The sequence below is a fragment of the Lonchura striata genome, chromosome 4 (genome assembly GCF_050655825.1).
Source record: "Lonchura striata isolate lonStrDom1 chromosome 4, ASM5065582v1, whole genome shotgun sequence".
NCBI classification, from domain to species: Eukaryota; Metazoa; Chordata; class Aves; order Passeriformes; family Estrildidae; genus Lonchura; species Lonchura striata.
Window position 1 is genome coordinate 26,121,781 of NC_140706.1, and position 24,388 is coordinate 26,146,168.

Below are 24,388 nucleotides of genomic sequence, written 5' to 3' on the forward strand. Positions count from 1 at the left end.
GGCCCCGGCGCTCACTGGGGCAGGCGCGCGGCACTCACAGGGCCCCGCCCCCGCGCTCCCTCCCCGTTGGCTCCTCAGCGTCCGGCCCGCCCTCGAGGCACCGCCCCTCCGCACCGCGGCCAATCGCGACGCAGCGAGGGGCGAGCCGAGCCCCGATTGGCGATGCCCCCGACCCCCTCCCGCTTCCCGTGGCTGTGATAGGCCGGGGCGGCGGCTGGTCCCGCCCCCGCAGCGCTCCGGGCGCCGCTCCCCTCGGGCCGCCCGGGCAGCGCTCCGGCCGCGGCTCCGCGCAGCCCCGCGCCGGGCCGGGCCGGCGGGCAGGGCGGCCCAGCATGTCTCCGCGCCCCCGGACAGAGCAGGACCGATCGCCGCCGTTAGGAAGGCCGGTGTCATCAAGGTAGCCGGGAATCAAACGGCTTTCTGGGCACGCAGCGGCGTCGCTGGGAAACATCAAGGAAGTGTCCTGGCTGCTGAGGCGGTGCGGCCCCGCAGAGGTCCCGCCGCGCCGGGCCCGTGCCGTCAGCGCGCTCCTCTCGCCCGCAGGAAGCGGTCGGAAAATCCGCCCTTCCCCCCAGCGAATAAGGGCAAATACTTGTGTCTCGGCCAGCTGCACAAATGAATTTTTTTAAATTTTTTTTGCCAGGAATTACTGGCGTTGTTCTTCCAAGACGAATCGGCGGGCTTCCCTCGCAGAAGCAGCCTGGCTCCCAGGAAGCCTGCGGGGCAGGGCAGGGCAAGCTGCCGCCACCCCGGCGTGGCATATAAAGCACTTGCACTGCTCTGGCCATTGGATATTCGCTTTGATTTCATGTAGCTCCGCAGGCGCCAGGCTCCAAGGTTTATCGCAACGCACTAACAGTGAGTCGGAGTAGTAAGATAATTTTTATTATCATCCTCAGAAAACTGAGCCGATACTGGGACTAGCCGGGATTTCACTAATACAACAAGTCTGGTGGTTGGAAATAACAATGTATTTCTAAACAATGCAAAGATCAGGGAGCCAATGTTAACAGAACAGTACCAACATTAACATTTTAACAGGTTAAAAAGTAACTATATTTTTTGTTAAAGTGCCTCAAAGCGTCCAGGCTTTAAAAAAAAAAACAAAAAAAAACCAAAAAAACACGGGGTGGGGGGAAAGAAAGAAAAATAAATACATGTCAAGTGTGACAAAATAACACAAGATTTGCAAAACATTATTAGAAAGAATCCTGAAGTCAACATTTTCCCACTGTCAAACATAAGCCTGTCATTCAAGTACTGTATTATAATAAGCATTGCCAAGAAAAGCGGAACTGAGGGAAAAGTACAAAGAACAAATGCACAAGCACAACAGTTGTAAAATTTTCTATTAGAAGTTTAAAGTTCTGTACCACACTTGGTACAATTATAGTTTATTTGCAGTAAAAGCCCCTCCATGCTCAACTACTTGTGTCCATGTGCTGCATACCCTTAAGACACATGATGTACATCAACTTGCAGAAACCAGTAGGAAAAGAAAGCAGGAGAGGAAGAAAAAGGTATCCTGGTAGCTGAGGTTAAGTCTTCCCTGTAGATCTAAGAATTTTGTGGAGTACTTTTTACAATTGTACTACAGTCCAAGTGTAGGTGATAGAGCACCTAACAGGACAAAAAGGATTCATTGCTACTGGTGTTGTGCATCACTTCACACAATTGATTGAAGCAAAGTATATCACAAGTTGCTTCTGATTTTTAAGTTATTCTGAGTTAGGGCCACAGTGATCTTCCCAATAAATGCAGATAACAGATAAAAGCAGCAGAACCTCACCACCAATGAAAATCAGATCACTGGTATTTAACCCTGAGCACCTGAACTTCACAGGATGTACAATCACTTTCAGAACCCAAATGCTCCTTTACATGCCAACTTTACAAATGTAAAATAATTTTCAAAATACATTACAGTACCAGTTAATATTAATGGAAATCATTATCTATACAGGTAAAGTCCTTACTAATTGAGGCTTTGACTATCAGCTCCTCAAAGACACCCACTCTTGGTTCTTGCTGATGTGCCATAATGCTTCAGGCAAATAACTGATTCTTTGTTTGCCACCAGTTGCAGTAGTTACAACAATGATTTTTTTTTTTTTTTGGTATGAGGCACTGTTATTTCCTCATTAGGGAGATATTTTTCCAAATACAGTCCTGTTAACTCTTGGCCGCCACCAGAATCTCTCAGCTGTTGCATTTTACTGTATTGTCCCAGTACACCAAGCAAAAAAAAAAAAAAAAACAACAAAAAAAATCACCATTCACATTGTTCTTTGTAATTGAGTACATACACTTCCAGTACTTGTTTTAGAGAGTTTCCTTACCAGATCAGCGTTTACTACAACTATTTCATATATCTAATAGTTTCAGTTATGTCTTATACAGCATTGTAAAACTTGTTAGGCCACCTCTTTGTTTTGCAGTGGAGTTATATAAAATCTCTCACTGACTGTTAACAAGGGAATGAAAAAAATTTAGCAAAAACAGAAACTTTTAAACCACTTGACAGACTGCACAGAGCTCACCCTAATAATTCTTGGAGTTCCATCTTCAAGAGTTCTGAATATTCACCACTTTGCTTTGCAAAGTACTGCTATTAGAAACCATGTGATTTTCACACTTTCCAACTTGTTAACCTAAGTAATCAGCTCGTTTTAAAAGAATCTCGTGATTTTAAAGTTTTCATTTTTCTTTCGAGGCATCTCCTTCACAAGAAATAAATTCCAATTTCTAAAGGTTAATTATGAAGTTTTTTATTACAGTATTTTGAATCTCAAATATATTCTTCATTCTTGCATAATACTAAGTCATAAAGGAGAAAAAGTTTAAGAGGCATAGATACGTGAGTTGTAATACTTCTAAAAATAATTTTGACTCATAAAGTGGCCTAAAAATATATAACTTTATGATATTACAAATAATCTATTATTTTTGTGTTTAAAACAATACAAAACAGCAACGATAAAACATCTGCTGAAGTGTCAAAGCACCATTGTGCCTATTGGTAAAACAAACAGTTCAAGATCCCTGAGAGTTTTTACCTTAAAAAATACTCTAGTGCATAGATTTGTAAACAAAAATTGGCATATTGCATAATGGCACCTGTTAAAGCAGAAACTAGAGAAAACAGTATTCAAGAAATGGGTTAAATATCTAGCCTTAAGCCTTGCAAGAGAACAACATTTCATGTTTATCAGAAGGACTTGGTGATGCAATCACCAATTGTAAACTGAAGTTCTCTTAGTTACATGAAAGATAGCATGATTATAAAGGAAGCTGTAAAAAAAAAGACCAGAGGGTCAGAAAGGGTGTCCTTGTTAACATTTATTTCAATGAATGAACTCCAAAAACAGGTCTTGAGTACAGAGAATGAAGTCCCAAGGATGTAGATATGCCCTACAATCTATTTCATGTATGGCCCTACAACTGAAGTTCTAAGCCAGCAAATGGATGTATGTAGCCAGGTGAAACCTTAAAGTACCTCACAAGCAGGCTGTACAATATTTTTGAATGGATGGTAAACTCACCAGTCTGCTGCATGATTTTAGTTTTTTCCCCATTAGAAGTCTAAGAGACTTGAATACAGTAAAGTGAGAAAACTGAATGGATAACTATCAATCTTACAAGAGAGGAGCAAAACAGCAGCTCAGAGTCATCAGCAGCTCAAGCATGGCCAACCCCACAAAAATAAATTAAAAATATATGTATTTTATGATAAGAGGTATGAATAAAAGAACCCCAGTATACATAGTTTCTGGTTCTATTCACCTATCTTGTTTCAAGAATCCTATCTCCTCTATAGCTTTCATTAGTCTATTTGCCCTATGCCCTTCACATGTTCACAGTGTTCCTTTTATAGTTCTCTACCAATTTCAGACCTTCAATCTCAAAGACCTTCCTTCTCCTATCTTCAGGCATGGGCCCTTTATGTACAGCCATCAGAAAGCTGCAATTTAAACCAGATTCTGGGGTAAAGAGACAATGGCTTGCTCTGCAAAAGGCTTAAAGGGAGTGGTACATTCCACAGGCAAGTATGGGCATATCGGCATATGGCGAGCTCAAGCCACAGTACTGCTTGTTTACAAGAACATGTCAAGGCATACCTTGCACTATGAAAACCTTTCTTTTCCCCCTCAGCTTCTCCTTATTTCTCAAAAACTGCAGGCACCCGCTAGAGCTGCCATGGCATTGACTAGAATCAAGCACACAACTCCCTAGTCTTCTACTCCATGACAATTCAAATTTATACTGCTCTCGAGCTCAAGAGTTGCCCAGCAGCCATCGCTTAGTCCTCACCCAGAAAACCTCTTTTTTTAGGCAACAGAGATGCTTTCCTTCTAGGCAATTCTGGCCAAGCATCTTCAGCAAGCGGGTAGCAATGCTGGGGGTACCGTACCGCCATCCGGAGCCGGCAGGGACGGACAGAAGCTTTTACCCTTCCCGAGAGCGCGGCCCGCGCCCAGCGCCGGCGGTGCCGCCGCCCCGCGGCGCCCGCGCACGCGCACCGCGCCCGGCGTGCGCCGCGCGCACTTCCGGGTCGCGGCGGCCATGGAGGCCGGGCAGGGCCCCGGGCCCGGCCCCGGCGGCGACGCGGCCCAGGTAACTGCGCTGGCTCGGCTCGCTCCGCGGGGAAACCTGGCGGGGCCGGGCGGGCTCGGGAAAGGGGAGTCCTGTCGGCCTCTCGGCCGCCCCTGCCCTGAGCTCCACGCCGGGCCGGTGCCCTTGAGGCCTCTTGGGGGCCGCGTGGGGGATCCTGGCAGGAGGTAAGGAGGTGTTCGTGTCTGACCGTGAGACATCGAGGTGGCATCTTGGCCTGTATCAGGAATAGTGTGGCCTGCAGGAGCAGGGAAGTCACCATGCCCCTCTACTCGGCACTGGTGAGGCCATACCTCAAGTATCGCGTTCAGATTTGGGCCACTCGGTTCAGGAAGGGCGCTGAAGTGCTGGACCATGTCCAGAGAAGGGCAGCCTCGTGAGGGGTCTGGCGTACAAGTCTTATGAGGAGTGGCTGTGGGAGCTGGGGTTGTTTATCCTGCAGAAAAGGAGTCTCAGGGAGACCTTATCACTGTCTACAACTGGTTGAAAGGAGCTTGTAACCAGGTGGGGATCGGCCTCTTCTCCCAGGCAACCAGCGATATGACAAGAGAGCACAGCATTAAGCTGTACTAGGGGAGATTTAGATTAGACATTAGACGGAATTTCTTCACAGGAAGGGTCGTTAGATTTGGAATGGACTGCTCAGGTAGGTTCTGGAGTCACCGTCCCTAGTGGTGTTTTAGGAAAGACTGGACATGGCACTTAGTGCTACTGTTCAGTTGGAAGTGGTGTTCAGTCCTGGATGACCTCAAAAGTCTTTTCCAACCCAACTGATTCTGCAACTCTCTGTTCCCCTGGTGCCAATGGCCTTCTCACCGCTGTGCTTCTCCTGGCTGGCAGTGTGCCTGGCGGGACAGGGTCAGCACCTCCACACAAACCTCTCACACACTGGTGAAACAGCGGGTCAGCTCTCGCTGAATTGCGTCTGTGTAAACCAACAACACGTCCTGTTGTCTTTGAAACCATGAGGAATACTTCGAAAAGGCGATTAATGGTCTGTCAGATGTCAGCTATTTGGAAGGCTGGTTAGAGGGACCAAAGCAGGCTTCTCTGAAGTAAAAGGACTGAGCTAAGTTGGGATCTGACTATGCACAAAGTATTTCCTGCTCTCTCCTATAATTTTTAGAAGCAATGGATTTTTTTTTTAATTAAATATTTCATGTAACATTTATGGACAAAAGGCACTGGTTTCTTAAGTATAACAGGGTGAAAGTGTAGAAACTACAAGGTATGAAAGTTAGACATTAAGTTTATTGATTGAAAAATGCCCCCTAACTGTTTTGTCCATTCTTTTCTAATTACTTTTCCTAATGAAAGAGGGAAGTACCAAAGCCTTATGTTCCAACAGAGGAGGAAAGAAGACTCCTCAAGGAATGTGCTGAAGAGAGTTTCCGGTATAGAGGTAAGTTCACTATGCTGGTAAACTTGCTTGCTTTCCTTACACCCTTTGCTTTTGCTGAGGCATTACAGAGGGCCTGGGTCAATATAGCACAACAAAGCATTAATGAGCTTCACATGTACTGGAATTGTTTCCCAGCAAATGCTGATCCATGTAGTATTTACTAAGAGTTTGCAGCAGTTTCATAAAAGGTACAGCATAATTTCTAAGTTTCATACCTCATAAAAAGATCTCTTCATATTTTAAGTTATTGTGGTTATTAAAAGTCTGAAAATAGATCTAATTAATGAGTCTCATTGATATTACTGGATTTTCTTTTTTGTGTTATTTCTGCATTTTTATTTTCATATTTTATTTTTATCTTTAACATGCAAGAATAAAATAGTTTAACTTATAACCATTGCTTTTCATTTTTATAGAGACCTCTGAAGAGAACAATATATAGGTAGTCACTCTGTTGAATTTTTGGAGAAAATTGCTGTGTCAGTGCATGGTGTCTGTAACCCTAAGGTTCAAGGCATACTTGATTTTTGTACACCTGGTCACGAGGATTAGAAAGGCCTTCTGATGTGATTGTTACCTGCTGTTTTATCACGCACTAGTAGGTTACTGATGCTGATAGATGGCTTGGCAAAAAACAGGAGATGAAGAATTCAGTGGCTGATTTGCTAATTTTAGCACACTGGGGCTCTGATTTCTCATGGAAGCCAATACTTTCAGGGACAGCTCCTAAGGCATTGTGATTTTGAATTAATGATTCAAAGTTCTGTTTTGTCTTTCTCCATTGGTTTGGCATTCTCCTCATCCACTTTTACACAAATACTTGGAAATCTTCAGCATATTTGCTACAATGTAGCCATGTTCTGTGTCATTTTATAAGCGAAAGAGGCAGGTCCATTAGTGGTATGATGATGGTTATGGTTTATTGATAATCTCTCTTTTGGAAGACAAAGACGAGAGACAGTTGTTTGTTCCTAAGCTGTTCTGCTGCTTGGCAGTGTAGGTTACTGTCCTGTGCATCTTTATATAGTCCCTGAAGAAACAACATGTAGGTATTACTTGAAAGCCCTAAGTTAGTTTCTTGAGTCATTTCCCTTTAGGGAACTACAACAGTAACAGTTTTTTTTCCCAGGGGTTGTGTACTGTGCTGTTATCTCACTGTGATAGCCTAAAGTCCATCACTGTGTTCTAGGTCTCCTGTCTTTGTTTCCCTGTTCCGCATACACATACCAGACTGTTGTATTCACTGTATTAAATACATATTGCTTCAACACCCCTTTGCAAGAGGGTGCTGGTGTGACTGCCCTAAAATCCTCACTTTGTATTTTGATAGCTTTTGTTATTCACTGAGGTTACTATAAATTTGTGTATTTTCAGTTTGTTTATTCAAATTTCAAGCTGTAGCAAATTTTACTCATTCTTACAAGCTGTCTGTTTTGTCATAGTTTCTTTTGACAGCTTCTGCCACTAGTCATTTCACAATTGAGTTTAATATGTGCTTTACTGGAGTTACTGGTTTGTAATCACGTTATCGTATAAATTCTTACTCTTAAAAATGCACACTACAACCTTCAGCTTCATCCTGCACACTTCAAACCATGCTAACAAAATCAAATCATACTGATACAACTTTTTCCCCATACAACAATTTTGACTTGGGTACATTTTATTGCCATCCTTATGTGTTGATATATCAGGCTTCTGTTATTTTTACTAGATTTATTTTCTTCCTGAAGCAGAAAAAGTACTCCCATAGCATTAATGGTTCCTGATTTATTAAGTTTGTTTTGTTGTTGTTGTTTTTTTCTACAGTTGAATAATTCATATTGATTTTTAGTCATGAATCTTAAGTTTTCATTTAGCTATTTTTAAAAAACTTTTTGTTACCATTTCAGGTCACTTACATGCTCACATACGAGTGTAGCCTGGTTTTAATATCTAGAACGTTTCTGTTAGGTCTATAAATAATTTCAAACTTCTAAGGATTAGACTGAAATTTTCTGCAATAATTTTTGAACATATTTTTCTTTACACACTCTCCTTCCCCTTGTTTTGGTGGGTTTTTGGGGTTTTTTGTTGTTGGCTTTGTTTTTGTTTTTCTTTTACAATTTAGTTTCAAATCTGTGCTGTCATTTTATATCTCAGAAAATCTAGAACAGTAAATTTTTGGAAATCTAGGTCTGGAATCTCTAAAAGCTTCAGATTTTTAATATCTAATAAGTTGGAAGGTTTGATTCTCTATTCTGATGTTTTGCTGTAATCTTGCTTTGAACCAAGGAGCCAATATTTCTTCTTAAAAGTGACATCCAGTCACATTTACCCTGAGTTAGATGCTGGTTGGATTCGTTACCTAGTTTAGACATGTCAGAATTTGTGAGGGGATTAGCTGTTAATTTGCTCTCCCAAAATATAACTTGTCTTCAAGTATGAACTTAATTAGCAAATTTTGTGCATCAATACACTTCAACTGTCTAGTGCTGTTGCAAAAATTTCTCTCCTAGAAGTCATTGAGCCTTTTTGTAACATCTACATTTTCAGACTTGCATGAAACTAAATTTCTTTATGGCATGTCTAAATCTTTAATGTAAATAACTTTAGCCTTCTGTCATGTTTGTTACTTCGTTGTCCCTGTATCTTGTGCAGTGGTGATGGTCTTTATGAATAGTTGCACAGTAATCTTCCTGATAAAATAATTATCATTGCTTGAAAGAAGCATTCATTTTGCTTTTGGCAATCTCCAAATGCTTCTTGCCACATAAAGTCTTTCAATATAAGAAAAATTGACATGAACTGTTAGGCTGGTTGTGGTAGGCAGTGATGGCCCTCCAGAATGTTGTTTTCTCTGCATTCCTGAGTTTAACTCCACGTTGTATAATTTGATCTGTAAGCTACAGGAAAAGCTGCCCTGTTTTTTAATTTGCTGGAAAACAAAACATTACCTGATATTAATCAATCTGATTTATAGTTCTATAAGGGTTAAACTTTCTCCAAAATTTTTATGTTAAAACATCAAGAATTTAGACTATCAACAATTTTTAGACGCACTGGCCTCTATATGACTTCCTCCTTTTGTGAAGAGCTGTGTATGCCTCTCTAGCTTAAAGTTCTGCACCTTGATGCTGTAGCAGTTGTAGCTAGACCTGGAGTCCCGTCTGGAGAGCTTTATTCCATCTGATGCTGGCTTTTGTATTTTTGGAAGTATGAAATGTAATGCAGGCGGGATGACTCACTGACTTGTACAACATAACTTGTAGTAGGTCTTAAAAACTGGAATTGACAATTTTGATCATTTATATACAGTTTATTAATTATATATCTATCCTTATATTACACAAATGAGCTTAGGAAGGCATAGCAACTCTTTATTGCATATTTGTTAAATGTGATAGAAAATATTGAAAATTGTATTTTAAGCAGTTTTTTTTCTTCTTCACAGCTTTTCCTTTGGCTGCAGTGAGCATGCTGGGTACTAGTTTCTTAATTAGAAAAGGTAAAGTATAAAAATACTTCCGTTTCATTTCAGTTTGCTCAAGGGAAATACCTTTCTGCTGGAAGGTTATTATGATAATATAATGTCCAATCTACTTGTAAATAAAAGAAGTTCAGACTCTGCAGCTACATGATTTGCAGTTCCTCAACATAAAGAAGGAAACTTAAAAAACACATGAACTTAAAATCAAGTTCATGTGTATTTTATGTTGTGACAAGTGCAATATCTCACTGATTATGAAACAGTATGTTCTCAGTGTGTTAATAACCCTGTGATTAAATATGATTAAAGAGATGATTCCTAGATTTTTTAAATTTTATGGGGAATTCAGACATTAGGGTTTTTTTTAGATTTTCTTTAAGGTGAAGTGTAAAAGAGTAACCTGCTTCTACAAACATAACTATGTTGAAGTTTTCCAAGTTAATTCTTGATATCCGATTACATATGTGTTACGTAATATCATATATCTTATCCTAATATCTGATTTCATCCTCATTTTCAGGTGTTCTAAGAGATACCACAAGATTTGGCTCTTTTGTTAAAGTTGCATGTAAGTAAAAGCTACATATAAGTTCAGCTTCTATTCATGGTGTATATTCTGGACTCTATTATGCAGATGTAATTCCCTTGGGGCCGACTGGCTGATTCACTGTGACTCAAGTTGGCAGGGACCTGTAAGGACCAGAGTCCGACCTCCCTGCTGCTGACAGAGCAACCTAAAACTACACCATGTGACTGAGAGTGTTTGCTAGATGCTCCTGGAACCCTAACAGGCTTGGTGCTATGTCTGCTTCCCAGGGAGCCTGTTCCTGTGCCTGACAACCCTGCCCACGAAGAACCTTTTCCTAATGCCCAGTGTGACCAATGGTTTTGATCTAAAAGAGGAGAGATTTAGATGAGATGTTAGAAAGAAATCCTTTACTGAGGGTGGTGAGGCACTGGACAGGTTGCTCAGAGTAGTTGTGGAGGCCTCATTTTTGGAAGTGTTCAAGGACAGGTTGGATGAAGCCCTGAACAACCAGGTTTAGTGCGAGGGTGTCCCTGGTCATGGCAGCAGAGTTGGAACTAGACTATCTTTAAGGTCCCTTTGCAACCCAAGCCATTTCATGATTCTGTGATTTATTCACTGTCTGAATTTGGACTGCGCATTTTGGACAAATTTTGTTTATAAGGTTTGTATACAATTGCTTGATAAATGTAACATAATCATTTAAGATAAAAACATTGTAAATAGATACTGTGCAACCTTACTTTAAATTACATTGCCAGAATACACCCACCACTCCCTTCCGAATTTGAAGGTCTTAATTCATGTATCTTATGTGTCCCATTCAGGCTATTTTAATTACCTTTTTTTCCTGGACATTATGTATGCACAATTGTAGGAAAAAAGCAATTTCATGTGAATGATTTTTGGATGAAGTATAAGCAAAAATAAATTATTAATTTAATAAATTAACCTTTTCAATGTAATACAGGACAGTAAAACAGGAAGTTGCCATCTTGCCAATCTGTGCAGATACAGCCAGTTTACTTCGGTGGGAAGAGGGTAAACCCCATGATTTGTGGTCAAGGAAGTGTTGTTTAAGCAGATAAATGAATGTGGGAGACTAGGGCTCCAGTTGTTTATGCTAAATTCTGGTTACTTTCTTTGAACACCAAACAATGGTATAACACAAACATTTCTAATAATTAATAGAACTGCTGTTTCCCCAATCCTACACATAAGGGCCGCATTCTTATTTAATAGAACTAATTTATTAAAATCAGGGGAAAAAATAAGGGGCAGCTGGGCTGGCCAGGATATTTTGCCTATAGGAATTACTATACTTTTCTCAGTAGTTTTCTAAGTACTCTTGACAATTTACTGAAACTTAAGTTAGTCAGGGCTGATTCACTACATTGAGAGGATCCCCTTCAACACAGCAGAGAGCTATTGGTCCTCTCTGACAAAGAGGAGGAAGATTCCTATGCCTGTGTGTGCTTCATGTTAGTCTGCAGTGGGACTTGGCCATGTCTAATCAGCTTCTCTAATATCTTGTCATAGTGAATGCAGAGGCAAAGAACAATACCTAATTTACTGTGCTGACTTGAAAAATGTGGATCATCTGGCTGTTAGTTCTGTAATAAAATAAACCAAATACTTTGGCCAATAATTACTTTGAGTGAAATATCTTCCAGAGAGATACTTCCCTTTTTCTTTACTAGAAGACCTCAAGGAAAAGATACTTTCTCTTTGTAATTTATGCAAAAGAGTAATCAGCTTTTCTGTTAAGCTTTATTTTGCTAAATATTTTGTTTGAATTCTTAAGCCAATCTAAGGGCTTGTAATTTTTCTCTTTGCACATATTTTTTGCATGTAAGGTGTTTGGGTTTTTTTTAACCTACTAAACTGCTAAACCCTTACATTCCTCATTTGTAAACATCATTCATTGTTGTGGCTGTTCTTCTCTATTCCCTTGGAAAAGGGCTTTTACACTTCTTTTGAAAATAAGATATTGTAATAGGAATCAAAATTTCAGTATCAGTACAGCAGGCTAGGGCAAAATCCCCTTTATATTGATTCCCAGGCAATGTAATCTACAGCTGAGGATTGCAGAGGATTAATGTTACTGATAATTAACTCTTTCCTGACTTAAAGATAATTAAGACTCTTAATACTTATATTTAGGAAATACTCATTGCACATGAAAGAAGGGTATAGCTATTTTTTCTTACAAAGTCAACAAGAAAACTGTTAATTCCCACTGAATCCTTCATATACCATTGACCCACTCATAAAACTTGAAGGAGCCAATCATAAGTTTTAAGCCCAAAAAGAACGATCTTGGTATTTTATTCTTATGTCCTTTGCAGCAGGTGGAAGCAGCTCATGCGCTAAATTGAAACCGTTTGCTTAGGGATTACAAGGGTTCAGCTAATTCAGTTGTTTGCCCCCTGGCAGCCAAATCACAGAATCCTTTACAAAAAATACTGAGCCTACTGCTAAATTGATATAGACCTCTCTTCATACTAGTAAAGCCTTTTCAGCATCTGGCTGTTCTGATGGATTAAATTAGCAGAACTTACTGCCTGTATTTATTTCTGATTGGTTTATCATCTTTGATAGTTAATTGTGGTTTCTGGATCTTGGAGAAAAATGATGGTTTGGTTTTTTTTGTCACCTTTCATTCACCAAGTACTAGCTGAAATTATCTGATGTTCGCACCATGTCTAAATCATTGCTTTATATCCCTGTTCAGCTGTTGCATTTGGTTTTAGTACCCTTTGTCTGCAGAAGAAGCAGAGATGATCACTGCATGTTTTTGGCTTAGATCTAAACTGGTTTTCTTTCTTTTATTCAAGATACTACATTATTTATTTGAAATTATTATTCTAAAACAATGTTGGATATTATAGTACAGCATATAAACCCATCTTTTTTCTTTTTAAAAAGTTGCTGGAATGTGTGGATACCTGGCTGGAAAGATATCCTACTTGCCAATCTGTAGCGAGAAATTTAAGAAACTGAAGGATTCTCCAATAGGAGATGTTCTACGACAAGCTCAGAGACATAGTTCACCTAAGTAAGAATTTAAGTATATTTTAAATTTAATGCATATTCTGAATAGAGTATTTTAAACACTAACAGATCAATACTACTTTTGCAGCTTTCCAACACCTTCAGAGCTACACCTTCATTCCCCATTACCTCAAATCTACCACTTTCAGATGTCTGTATTTGTAACAGTTGGCAAGCTATGAAATATGTATTTTAAGCTCTTTACATACAGTAGATCACTTTGAGGAGTAGAAAAATAAATTTAGCAAACTGTATTCCTTGTAAACTTGAGAGTGTTTCCCATGGAATTTACTTAGAGAAGTGTGACAGCATAAGTTGCCTCTGTAGTTTAGAAGTAAACTAAATTAACCAAAATAAAATAGTGTTACATTCTCGAAGTTTTTCCCATAGTTTAGTTTGATTGAAGGAGGAAAAGGGTGGAAATGATTTCAGTGTTTATCAAAGGAAAGAGCTTAGTAAACAATATCAGTGCAGGAAGAAGCATGTTGGTCAAACTTACTGCTATTTGTTTAAATCCTTTACATCTGTAACAGCATTATGCTGTACATATGAGAAACTCATCAGGTTCTTAAAACTATTTCCTGTTTTCTTCCAGAATGTTTTCTACTTCAACTGGGTTTTATAATTGCAAGCTGCTTTCAGAATATGTCACTTAAACCCTTGATTCAAAACTGGGAGGATAGTGTTTGGATAGTGAGTAGTAGTCCTCCTGTGTATGTGCTGAGATTTGTTAAATGTTTATAAAGGATTTGCTTAAATTCTTAATTACTCTATAAATTCAGATTTATGACAGTTACTGTTTTGTCATAAGATAAGATTTACCTTTATTCTGAAATTTCTATGGTTTTATGACATCAAACAATTTCAGGCATTACCACTTCATACACTTATTGTATAGAATCAGTTGAATTGGAGTTGGACTTGTCCCTTCACCCCCCTCGTTTCTAATATGAAATCGTCATGCTCATTAATTGTGTTTACATGAGAACTTAAGTTTAAGTACCATCATCTGCCACACCATTAAGGTCCTTCTACTGTTAATGGCCCATTTGTATCTGTAAAGTTTTATTTCCTAAGTGATAAATTCCTTTTCCTTGGTTGAATAAATAAATTAATTTCAATTGCATTATTATCCATACACACTACCCTTTTAAGCCAGCAACAGAAATCATTACACTTTCCTGAGCATTGTATGTTTACTAATTCATGTATTTTGGTAATTTGATCTGCATTTAAAAACTTGTAGGGAATGAAAAGATTACGTAGTTTTTTTAAAGCTGTGTTTACATGTACTTTAAAAACATAATTAAGGCAATAAAGTGGCTTTGTTCTAGACGTTTATTATGAGAATTAAATAGAGACTAATTGCAAATGTTTTTCATAGGTAACTAAAAGTACAGCTAAAGCAAAAATTAAAAGTAAAAAATTAATAAATACTCTAGAGATATTCTAGTTGCATTCTAGTGGTGGCATTCCTGATAGAGGGACATGTTGTGTAGTGGCTTGCAAGGCCATTCTAAGAATATAAAGGAACACTTTAAAATATCTGGCACCAACTTCCAGAATATTCTTTATATTATATTACATTACCTTTCTCTTTAATTTTTTTTGCAGAATTCAGCAACTTGATTAATTTTCATAATTTAATTTTGCTAAGATAGCTGTTTGTTCTTCTTCTGTTCTTCAGTCCTGATCAATTACAGCACCTTCTAATGATGAAGGGCTTCAAGTATCAAATTCTTCCTAAAAGGCTTTTAAAATTCATTATAGTTCATACTGCCACTAGTTACATGGGCACACTGTATGCTATTTGTGTCTGATGTGGAGTGTTTTTATATGAAGATTCCTTGAGAAAAAGGATTGTAACTTCAGTTATTGTAAAATGAAATGTGTTTTGTCTCTTCTGTCCTGTTCTGGAGGTATGAGCTAAGATTCTGTGGGGAAAGGGCTACAGAAATTTTTTGCCATGTAAAGAAAACACACGAAACATCCCAAAAATTTTTAAGATTATGGTTCAGTTGGAAATTAAGCTATTTAAAATCAAAGAACGTTTTCTTGAATTGCAAGTATTGTTACTTTTAGAGTTCAATTTTAAATGTCAGTATTTTCCTATTTAATACTTAGTTCTATTATTTTCCAGCCGTTCCAATCGTAAATCTGAATTTTCAGACGTACCTTCTCAGTCATTTACTGAGTCATCTCCAAGAGCTGGATTTCCACCTTCTTCTAGCTATTCAGATGATTACAGCTCAACAGATAGAGCCCTCTCAAGTTATGAACCCATTCCATTCAGTGCTTCTCTGAATGAATCTTCACCTACAGGAATTACTGATTACACTGTTCAAGGTGAGTCTTAGTGTTTAACAGTTTGTACTGCAAGGACTCTTGCCTTTCTCTTAGATACTGCTCTTAGTAAACTGTGTATTCTCACCCTATGCAAACATACATGGCACAATATAGTGGTTTTGAATCAAAGAGCTGTGAAAGAATTGCAAGAATTGTTGGTAGACAGAAGATTAATATATGATTTGCAGTTCCTCAGCATTTTTTGTGTTCTCACTGTAAACTAGATTCAGGGTTTTCTAGCTGAAAATGGCTTTAATTGCAAGTAAAGATCCTGAATTAATTTAGAAGGTGCAATCTGTTGTGGAACTAAACCTGCAAAAAATTCACCCTGACTGAAAATTCTCTTTGACTTAAGGTAAGGGGACTATGCCATCCCTTCACTGAATAAACCACAGGCTACCAATTGCCTGCTGGCCCTTCCAAGGTGATTGCAGTTCCACCATCTGTGGGGCTGTAACTGCTGTAACTCCATGACATTAAACTTTTTATTAATTTTTTCACAAGGTGACAGACAAACATTTATGTCTCTTAGGAAGTGAATGGATAATTGTTCTATCCACCTACAGTCTGATTTTCTCACAGAGAACTAAAATGCCTTTCAAGTGAGATGCAGCTGTTCCCCTCCTTCCAGTATGAACTGTCCTCAGCTGTTGCAGGGAAAACACAGGATTCTGAATTCAAGGAGGAAGATACTGTCAAATGCAGGGTTTTGTACTTTGAATTAGTGTGGAGTTTTTCAACTTACTTATGAAAAATGTTTTATTTCACTAAAAAAGTCCTTTCATGCAACTTGGTTATAATTATATGAAAGTATCAGATATAAATGTGTCAAGAAAATTGTTTTGCATTTCATCACAAATATCAATAGTTGGTAAAACCTTTATTATATAACAAAGATTCTGCATTATAAATATAGATAAAAGGATCAAATGTTTATCAGGCATCATATGATAGATATTGTCCTAATCCTTTGAAAGCAAAATTTAAAGCCTTAGTGCAAACCCTTGAGCTTCACTTAAATTTCTCTTCAGAAATCATACATATGTCAAATGTGTAATTATCGTAAATGTTAGATAAAGTGACCAGAGCTATTTTATCCATCAGCTACCACATGGCTGTTAGAATTTCTTATGGTAAAATGAAGAAAATTAATTAACGACCAGTGTTTCAAAGAAGTTTGACAAAATTAAAAGGCTAAAAGGAATGGATTGCTTGAAGACCATATACATTCACTGTTGTATTTGTTGTATATTGCAGTTGTCATGCACCTTTTCATTTGGGATTGAGCAATAATTAACTGGTTTTCTAGAAGCCAAATTTTGGTGTATATTTAGTATTTTTCTGTTTATTTTGTTTCCAGAACCTGCTCCAGCTCCAGAAGAAGGTCGTAAAAAAAAAGGCATTACATATGAAGAATTAAGGAATAAACACAGACAGACATATGAAGTAATGCAACCACCAAAGCCAGAAACTCCAAGCAAGTTTTCACAGGAAAAACCAGCTAAGGAAGGTAATATACTGATTTACAGAAATACTTGCAAAATTCAGATATTTGCCATAATGTTAAAATGGCTGCAAACACAAAGCTTAATTCTGCATACCGTTTAAGCAATTTATATTTAGTGTATCTGTAGGTGTCTCATATGTGATAATACGGTTTGTAGTCTCCCGTTTCAGATTAATTATTTTTTCAAAAATTTTGATCATCCCATAGAAAATTGTAATTCATTTTCTCTAGCCATGTTGCTTGGTGCCAGACTGAAAAGCCCATAAGTTTTGCTCCATTGATTATATTGAGCAACCGCTTTCAACAAAGAATTCTCTGAGCTCAGAGCTATACCAAAGAGCTATGGGAGGGGGGCATGTGTTTTATATAGCATTGTTCTCTCAAAATAGAGCACATGGCTGATGGTTTGAAGGGAAGGGTATTTATTTTTATGAATAGTTTCATGTGGAATTGATGACTTTCTATAGAGGCATTGTTTGTAGAGGTTCATTTTCTACATTAAAACCCAGAGGAAGGAAATGGTATTTGGCAGCAATATCGAGATTTGTTTTCACAGTGAAAAAGAAAACTCTACAGAGCAAAATAAGAATGCAATATCCTGAAGAGCAAGATGCCATTCAGACAACTTTCTGACTCAGTCAATTTTTTGAAAAGGAGACACAGAAGCAATTCATAATTGCTTGCTTGAGAACTTTTTAAATTTAATGTGGCATCTGTAAAAACAACTGTAGTAAGAGGAAAGTTTTACCATTAAACACACTGATGAATTAGTCACCTTGAATTGTTTGGGTTTGTGTGCACTGCCCAGTCTTGTCAGCCATGTTGCAACAAGACTTCTAGGAACAGCTGTTGTCTCCTATTAGGCATAATGGGTGGTAATACATACAGAAAGCAAAAAGTTCTGAAGCAGTAACACTAAGCTCTGGAACAGTGGTACTTAAGAGTGTCAGTCTCTTTGATGCTTGTGAATTACTTTCTGCAGATCATGTATCTTTGGACAGATCTGGAGTTTTGAAAGAAAAATTATAAACCATTTTTGTATAATGATTTTTAACTGTTATTTGAAGGATAAAAGGCTTTCTCTTATAATGTGATTGTGCCAAATGAGAAGACGTGAAAAAATTATTGAAGCTGTGGTTTCAGATTGCTTTTAAATTCCATTGGCTGACACTTCATGGATTTACACAATGTTTCTTTTTCAAGATACTTTTCCACAAACAGAATCCCTAGAAATGTCACTTGTGAACTATGCAAAGACATGTTAAGTAGCATTATGAGAACCTTGCCATATTCCATGGCACATGTGGCTGTGAAATAAGAATGTGCATTTCCTACTTTATTTTTAGTTACTTGAGGCATATAAAAGACCTCTATAAAATGTTGATCAAATATTGCATTCTTTGTATTATATTTATGGGTTCTGTGTTTGAGGGCTGTACTTGGGCTTTGAGAATAAACTGAGCAGTGTGTGAGATTTGTAAATAGACTTTTTAAAGTATCTCTTCGCATGTTTAGGAAAAAAGAGGAAGGAGGGCATACAAAAATTCGGGAGTGGTTTACACATGCAAATACATTTAAATTTGCAGTTCAGGGATTACACTGATGTTGTGGGCTGAGATCCAATTTAGCTTCTTGTGTCTCGTGTAACTGGACATGTTACTTGCTGTGTGCTTGTTCATACTTTTGGAGTCACCACCCCTCGCTTCGTCCTCTTATCTCTGAGCCCCTGGCAAATAGAAGACAGTGATTTCTGCCCTCCCTTGCAACGGCAGAAGGGAAACCAAACCGCATTTGAACCAGCTTTAAGCAATCCCTAACTTCCATCTGCCGGTGCCTTCTCCCTTCCCTGCAGCAGCACAAATACGTGCATCTGCATAGTGATCTAGACTGGCCCATTTTCCAGGGAATGAGTGCAGCCTGTTCAGCTGCCGTGGTTAATAGAAATGGAAATCAAATCCTACTTTGAGAGAGATTGTCATTGTGTCTCACAGCAATATCAGTCACTCCAAAGAGATTTATTTGTCAGGGCATTATGCTCAGTTTGCTGATAGCTCAGAGACAAGGACCAGGCGTTTTGCTCCATTCCACTTGTTCTGCTGCATAGTTAGTAATAAACATTGAGCTTAATTATTAACTTGCAAGTGAATTTATAGAGGGGTGCCTGACTAGTGTCAGCATTCCTACTGGATCAAATGGAGCCATTCTTAACCTTTTCAGTGCTGGCAGTCAATTACAGAGGACTTTGCAGTTCACTTTCAGGGGAGCCTGTTTTCACTTTCTGGTTGTTGTTCAGTTACAGCGGCACACTTCTGAACAAAGCCATTGGACCACTACCTTGGCTTTTTTCCTCTCTGACTCAATCCTATGCTAAAGGAAGCTGCCAAATAATAATGGCTGAGTAGTTTCCTAGTCAGGATTACTGATTTTTGTTTGTTTGTCTTTGAATGTGTTTTTAACTATCCCGAATACATCCAACTATGCATGTAACCAGATTATGTAGCCTCATTATTTATTGTAACATTCCTTGCCTGTTTCCTCCAATTGTCTTTATTTCATTCACGTGTTACATTTGTTTCAAAGTAATTACAAATTCTGTAGAGCAGCAATTAGCACAGTAGGCCTCCTGATTGAATATTAATTCATTAAGGTAAAATGATTAGCAAGCTCTTCTCCCCATTTATTCAAAAGTAGCTTTAATTACATGTCTGTTGTGCTGTGCCTGACTCTCTCTCCCCATGCACCACTACAGATGACAGTGTACTTCATTATACTTTTTGGCACTGTATATGATAAACTTTGGCAGTTGAACTATCACGACTACTTTTGTTTTTTCTTTTGTTTTCTTTAGTTAAAGTAAATAAATATGGAGATACCTGGGATGAGTAACAGTCAAATGAAGAACTGAAGAAAATCACCTCCCGTCAGCTAACTTGAACTTCATCTAGATTAGTAATTATATCAGCACCTTTGGTGTGCTTTGCCAGACACAACTATTAATAAATGAGGAGAAAATCCTGACTTTCCAGAAGATTATAAAAATGTATTTATGCTGAATTTTTTTTAATTTTGCATAAATGAAAAACAAGACTACTGTGAAGTGTCATGACTAAACCATTTGTGCTGTTGTTTAACAATGAGAAGGGTAACTGGTAATATGAACATATGGCATGAGGTAATAATACATGTAAATAAATGCAATACCATATATTGAGAAGGGAAGAATATTGGAATCTTCTCAAATCTTCAAGACTTGCATTAAACGTTTCCTGTACAACTCAGCCTCTCACCTTGTTTTGTCTGAAAGTGATATGCTAGGAATTTAAAATTGTCATCAAACTTGGTTTGTAATGTCAGAAATACTACTAAACTGTTGAGAGGGAAAGGGCTGAAGAGCTGAGCCAGACACTGGAGTAACCATAACTTTTTCAAAACTGTTTCATGGTGCCAGCTGTATTTTTAGGCTGATACTCTGACTTGCTCACAACAGGTTTCTACAGACAGTCATTTCTGAAGAAAATAATTGAACGAAACTGCACGTATTGAAAATAGCTACATTTAAGTGCAGAAGGCTAAACCTGACAAACTTTGGTAAAACCTTGAATGATAAATTGACTGTTAATGTTAGGCTCTGTATATTTGACCTTATTTCTCAATTTTTGCAAGCCATGAAAAAACCACCATGTTTATGGAGAAGACATCACAATCAGTAGAATATTTTGTTATTATTACCTGTAAGAAAAGAGCTACACTGGCAAACCTGAAGAGGATTTTCCTGGTGTTTGCATCTCCTGCTCTGTCTCTGAACATATTGCCTTCACTTAGGGATTTTCATGTTCTTGCCTGTGCACTTTCATCTCCCAGCATTGTGTTTATTTGGGCATTTGGGCTATAAGGGATCAAAAACCATGATGAAGTTGATAGCATAAAAGCATTCCTGACATCCTTCTTGGAGCTGAAAAATAACACACCTACCAAGTTGAAAATTCTCAAAGACCTTACTGATTTAGTGGACTTGCAGCAGAACAGCATAAATAAGAAGGTAACTGGGGGAGTTGTACAGAGCAAGTGGCAGAAACGAGGAGGAAAAAGTGGGGAAGAGGAGGATGCTTAAAGAGCCAATACTACTTAAAATAAAACAGGAAGATTTCTTTCAGAAAAGCTCACCTTCTAAAAAAATTAATGTGCAAGTTGGATAATCTTGACATGGTATCACAAATTTACCTTGTAGAGTGCTTCTCATGGCTGTTACGAGTGAACTCTGACAATACACAGTCTGCCAGAATTGCATTGCTATGGTTTTCAGTGTGCTATTCCAAAGCTGATTAGCTTTATCATTAAAATATTCACAGAGTTTCTTAGTTGTCAGTTATGCAAGTAACAGGAGGCAGAAAATTGAAGTGGTAATAATAGAGCATATTCTTACGATAGTGCCTTCCTGCAAAGTGTCTTGCCTCACATTTATATTTTTGAGTGGACAAGCACAGTGTTTTATATAAATTGTATCAGAATTTTTCTTCCTTTCTTAGACGAGAAAATAAAAGGCATGTCAATTAATGTTCTGTATTGACAGCATTTTAAGTTGAGTATAAAGCTTTTATTCTGTTGCATTTAGTTACACTCGGAGGACATACTTTCTTTTGTACTTGAACAAGCTTGTTTTCCTGTCAATCAATTTAAAATTCTTTTGATTTCACACCCTTAGTACACGTTAAATACAGGAGAGTTCACAATCATAGCTGTTAATTTAGTAGGGTATTGGGATCTGATGTTTCATCAAAGTTGGCTCCCATTCAGTTTGCTGTGACAATGTGTATGTGTTGAGCCCCTGATTTACTAAACAGCCATGGGAATTCAATCTTCCTTCCCTTTCCCTACCTCCCTTCCATTAGTACCTCCTTGTTTCGTAGTGGGCCTTTACACTCGTGGTTTCATAGCAGCTACCCAATCACCCACTAATAACTTGCTCATAATGCACTTCCATGACTTTTGGGAATTTTTAACTGAAGCCAAGTGTCTTGGAGCTGACGGCAGGGTTCCTGTTGCTGGGAGCAATGTGACTAGATGTATAGAACAATGGTGTTTAAAAATAATTAATTTTTTCCTATGGTCCATCATACCTGTATATTTTTCAATAATTGAAAAATTAACTCAATGTTTATTGTACAGTTAGGTAAATTTTCTTTTTCAAATTAACATTTAAAAAGTAACTTTTTATACCTTAAATCAAGCACAAGTAAAGGAGTCTGAATGCTTCACTATGAAAGTTTCAAAGAAACCCTATAAAATAATTGTTTTCACAGTTTCTTAAAACTTAAAAATAAGCAGACCAGTTTAAATTAGTTGGTAGCATTAGCCCCAAGTTTCTTGTTGAACAGAAAGAAGAGGGTTGCAAAAATGTGCCTTAGCTCTTTTCTAGCTGGTAAAGCTACCAAAAATCCTGGTCCTGAATGTTTCTGTGTTTCCCCAAAACAGTAGGCATGTTTAAAGCCCCAAGTAGGTACTAATCTGACCTTTGCAGGGCTTTTTCCCTACTGATGTTTGAAATACAGCTACATGGAAGAGAAAAGTGATTTGATTTGCTTAATGAAAGCTAAGCAGATTTGCAGAAACCTGGGGAAATCATCAATATTCCAGATTGAACCCATAATTTTCTTGCCTCCTTGAGATTCAAGAAGAAATTCTCACTTGTCCAGTTTGCTGGAAGTTGAAAGACCTATTTGTTCTCCTCATGGGGGACTCTGTGGCTCTGAGTGAGGACCTTGCCCAGTTGCAGGAGGCATGTCCAGCTCAGTTCCTTGGCTCCCATAAATACACCAGACCTGCCAGAAGAAGGCTTTGCTTGCAGCCCAATCTTCCTGACTCACAACCAGAATAAGTTCTCTGTAATCTCTTTCATGAAGCAGGGGATCTAAAATAGAAATCCACAAATCCTTGGATTTTAATCTCAAGGCAGCAACTGGGGCAATTTGCATCTCGTTACCACTTCAGACCCTTGCCCTGGGTTTGTGCTAGTTCAGCACAGCCAGTGCAGGCCTGGACATGCATATGCCTCGAGTTTATACTTTCAGAACTAAAAAGCAAGAGCCTGCTATGAGCTGCTTTCACAATGGGATGCTGCAGCAAGCAAACAAAGGATATATGGTAAAGAGGCTGCGCAATCATCTGATACAATGGATATTCAATCAAACAGAATATTCACTTATCCTTGAAAGGAGAAAAAAAATCTTAACACAAAGGAGAAATGGAGAGTTAGATTTCCTTTGCCAAAATTTGAAGTAACTTATTCATGATTAAAAATTCATAGTGTATAACCTTTGTGTTGCTGTTTTTCCAGTTGTTCACTGATGACATAGGACTCCATTTCCAGGATATGAGATCTTGCATGAACAGCTTCTAAACCCTGAAATTTTTAATTTATTACTTACACAGAATGATACACATTCTTTTCTACTCCTATTAACCCACAGTGGAAGCACATTTCTAGTGCATTAGATTTTTATTTTAGCTATGAAGCTAAAGTTAGTTTCTATATAAATCTAATGCCAAAATAAATTATTTTGTTTGGCTTAATTTTGTACTTTGAATACAATTGTACTTCGAATACAATTGTTAATCTTAACTATTTTAGGATAACTAGCATTTTTAAACAGTGCAACTGATACAGTTAAGGGTGAATTTGGTTGCAGTAGCTGATCCCTAAACATTAATGGTGGATAATTAACAATGTCAAAATAATTTTAGCTATTGTAAGTAGAAAACGTTTCTCCTGGTACAGTGCCGTGGAGTCAGTGCATATGGCTGTGTGTTTCACAGAAGAGTGAAGGGGTTTTTTAGGGTCCCCTGAAGATTTTATGTCAGACTGCATGCATTTTTCCTCACTGCCCCTGCACATATCAGAGAACGCGCAGCTCTCAGCCTGCTCGGAGGCTGCATGGCCGGGAGCCATGGGCGAGCGGGAGCCCTGCGGGCTGCGCCGGGAGGAGCGGAGCGGCACGGCACGGCACGGAACGGCACGGCACGGCATGGAACGGCACGGCATGGAACGGCACGGAAAAGCACGGCACGGCACGGCACGGCACGGAACGGCACGGACCGGCACGGCACGGAACGGCACGGCACGGCACGGACCGGGGGAAGCCGGGCTGCTGGAGCTGCTCCGATCTGCGGCGGCCGGCGGCCACAGCCGCCAGCTGTGCAGCGGAGACACGAGCAGGCTCCGTGCCTGGCACGGATCCGCGGAGCTAAGCAGAATGGGAGTGAGTAACTGGCAAGCGTTTGCTGCTGGGAAGGGTTTCCTGTATTACAGATGTGACAGTGCAGAAGGAAGAACGCTTGGGCACGTCCAGCCCAACCCCGGCAGACCTCACCCTCCTGAGGTCTGAGCCGAGGTTTAAAATGTGTCTCTGGGACGAAGTATTAAAGATCTCTTGCTCTGAAATGCCTGAGCTTGCTGATGTGCCTGAACACAAGCTA

At 38.8% G+C, this 24,388-nt stretch overlaps 2 protein-coding genes across 4 annotated transcripts in view; one reads left to right on the forward strand and one right to left on the reverse strand.

Annotated features, from left to right (window-relative positions):
- The window catches only part of OCIAD2 (OCIA domain containing 2), a 55,131-nt gene that overhangs the window by 12,736 nt on the left and 18,007 nt on the right, over window positions 1–24,388 (reverse strand). The gene's annotated exons all lie outside the window — the stretch shown is intronic.
- OCIAD1 (OCIA domain containing 1) lies at window positions 4,542–20,193 on the forward strand. Of its 3 annotated transcripts, none has more exons than XM_085578630.1 (8): window positions 4,542–4,892; window positions 5,929–6,013; window positions 9,447–9,500; window positions 10,003–10,050; window positions 12,937–13,066; window positions 15,203–15,408; window positions 16,769–16,918; window positions 19,764–20,193. In XM_085578630.1, the coding sequence occupies exons 1-8, from the start codon at window positions 4,872–4,874 to the stop codon at window positions 19,799–19,801; spliced, it is 732 nt and encodes a 243-aa protein (XP_085434756.1). In that variant the 5' UTR covers window positions 4,542–4,871; the 3' UTR covers window positions 19,802–20,193. The 3 variants fall into 3 exon arrangements, with proteins under 3 accessions (XP_085434756.1, XP_021383554.1, XP_085434757.1); XM_021527879.2 differs by having other exon boundaries at window positions 4,542–4,614; XM_085578631.1 differs by lacking the exon at window positions 9,447–9,500 and having other exon boundaries at window positions 4,542–4,614.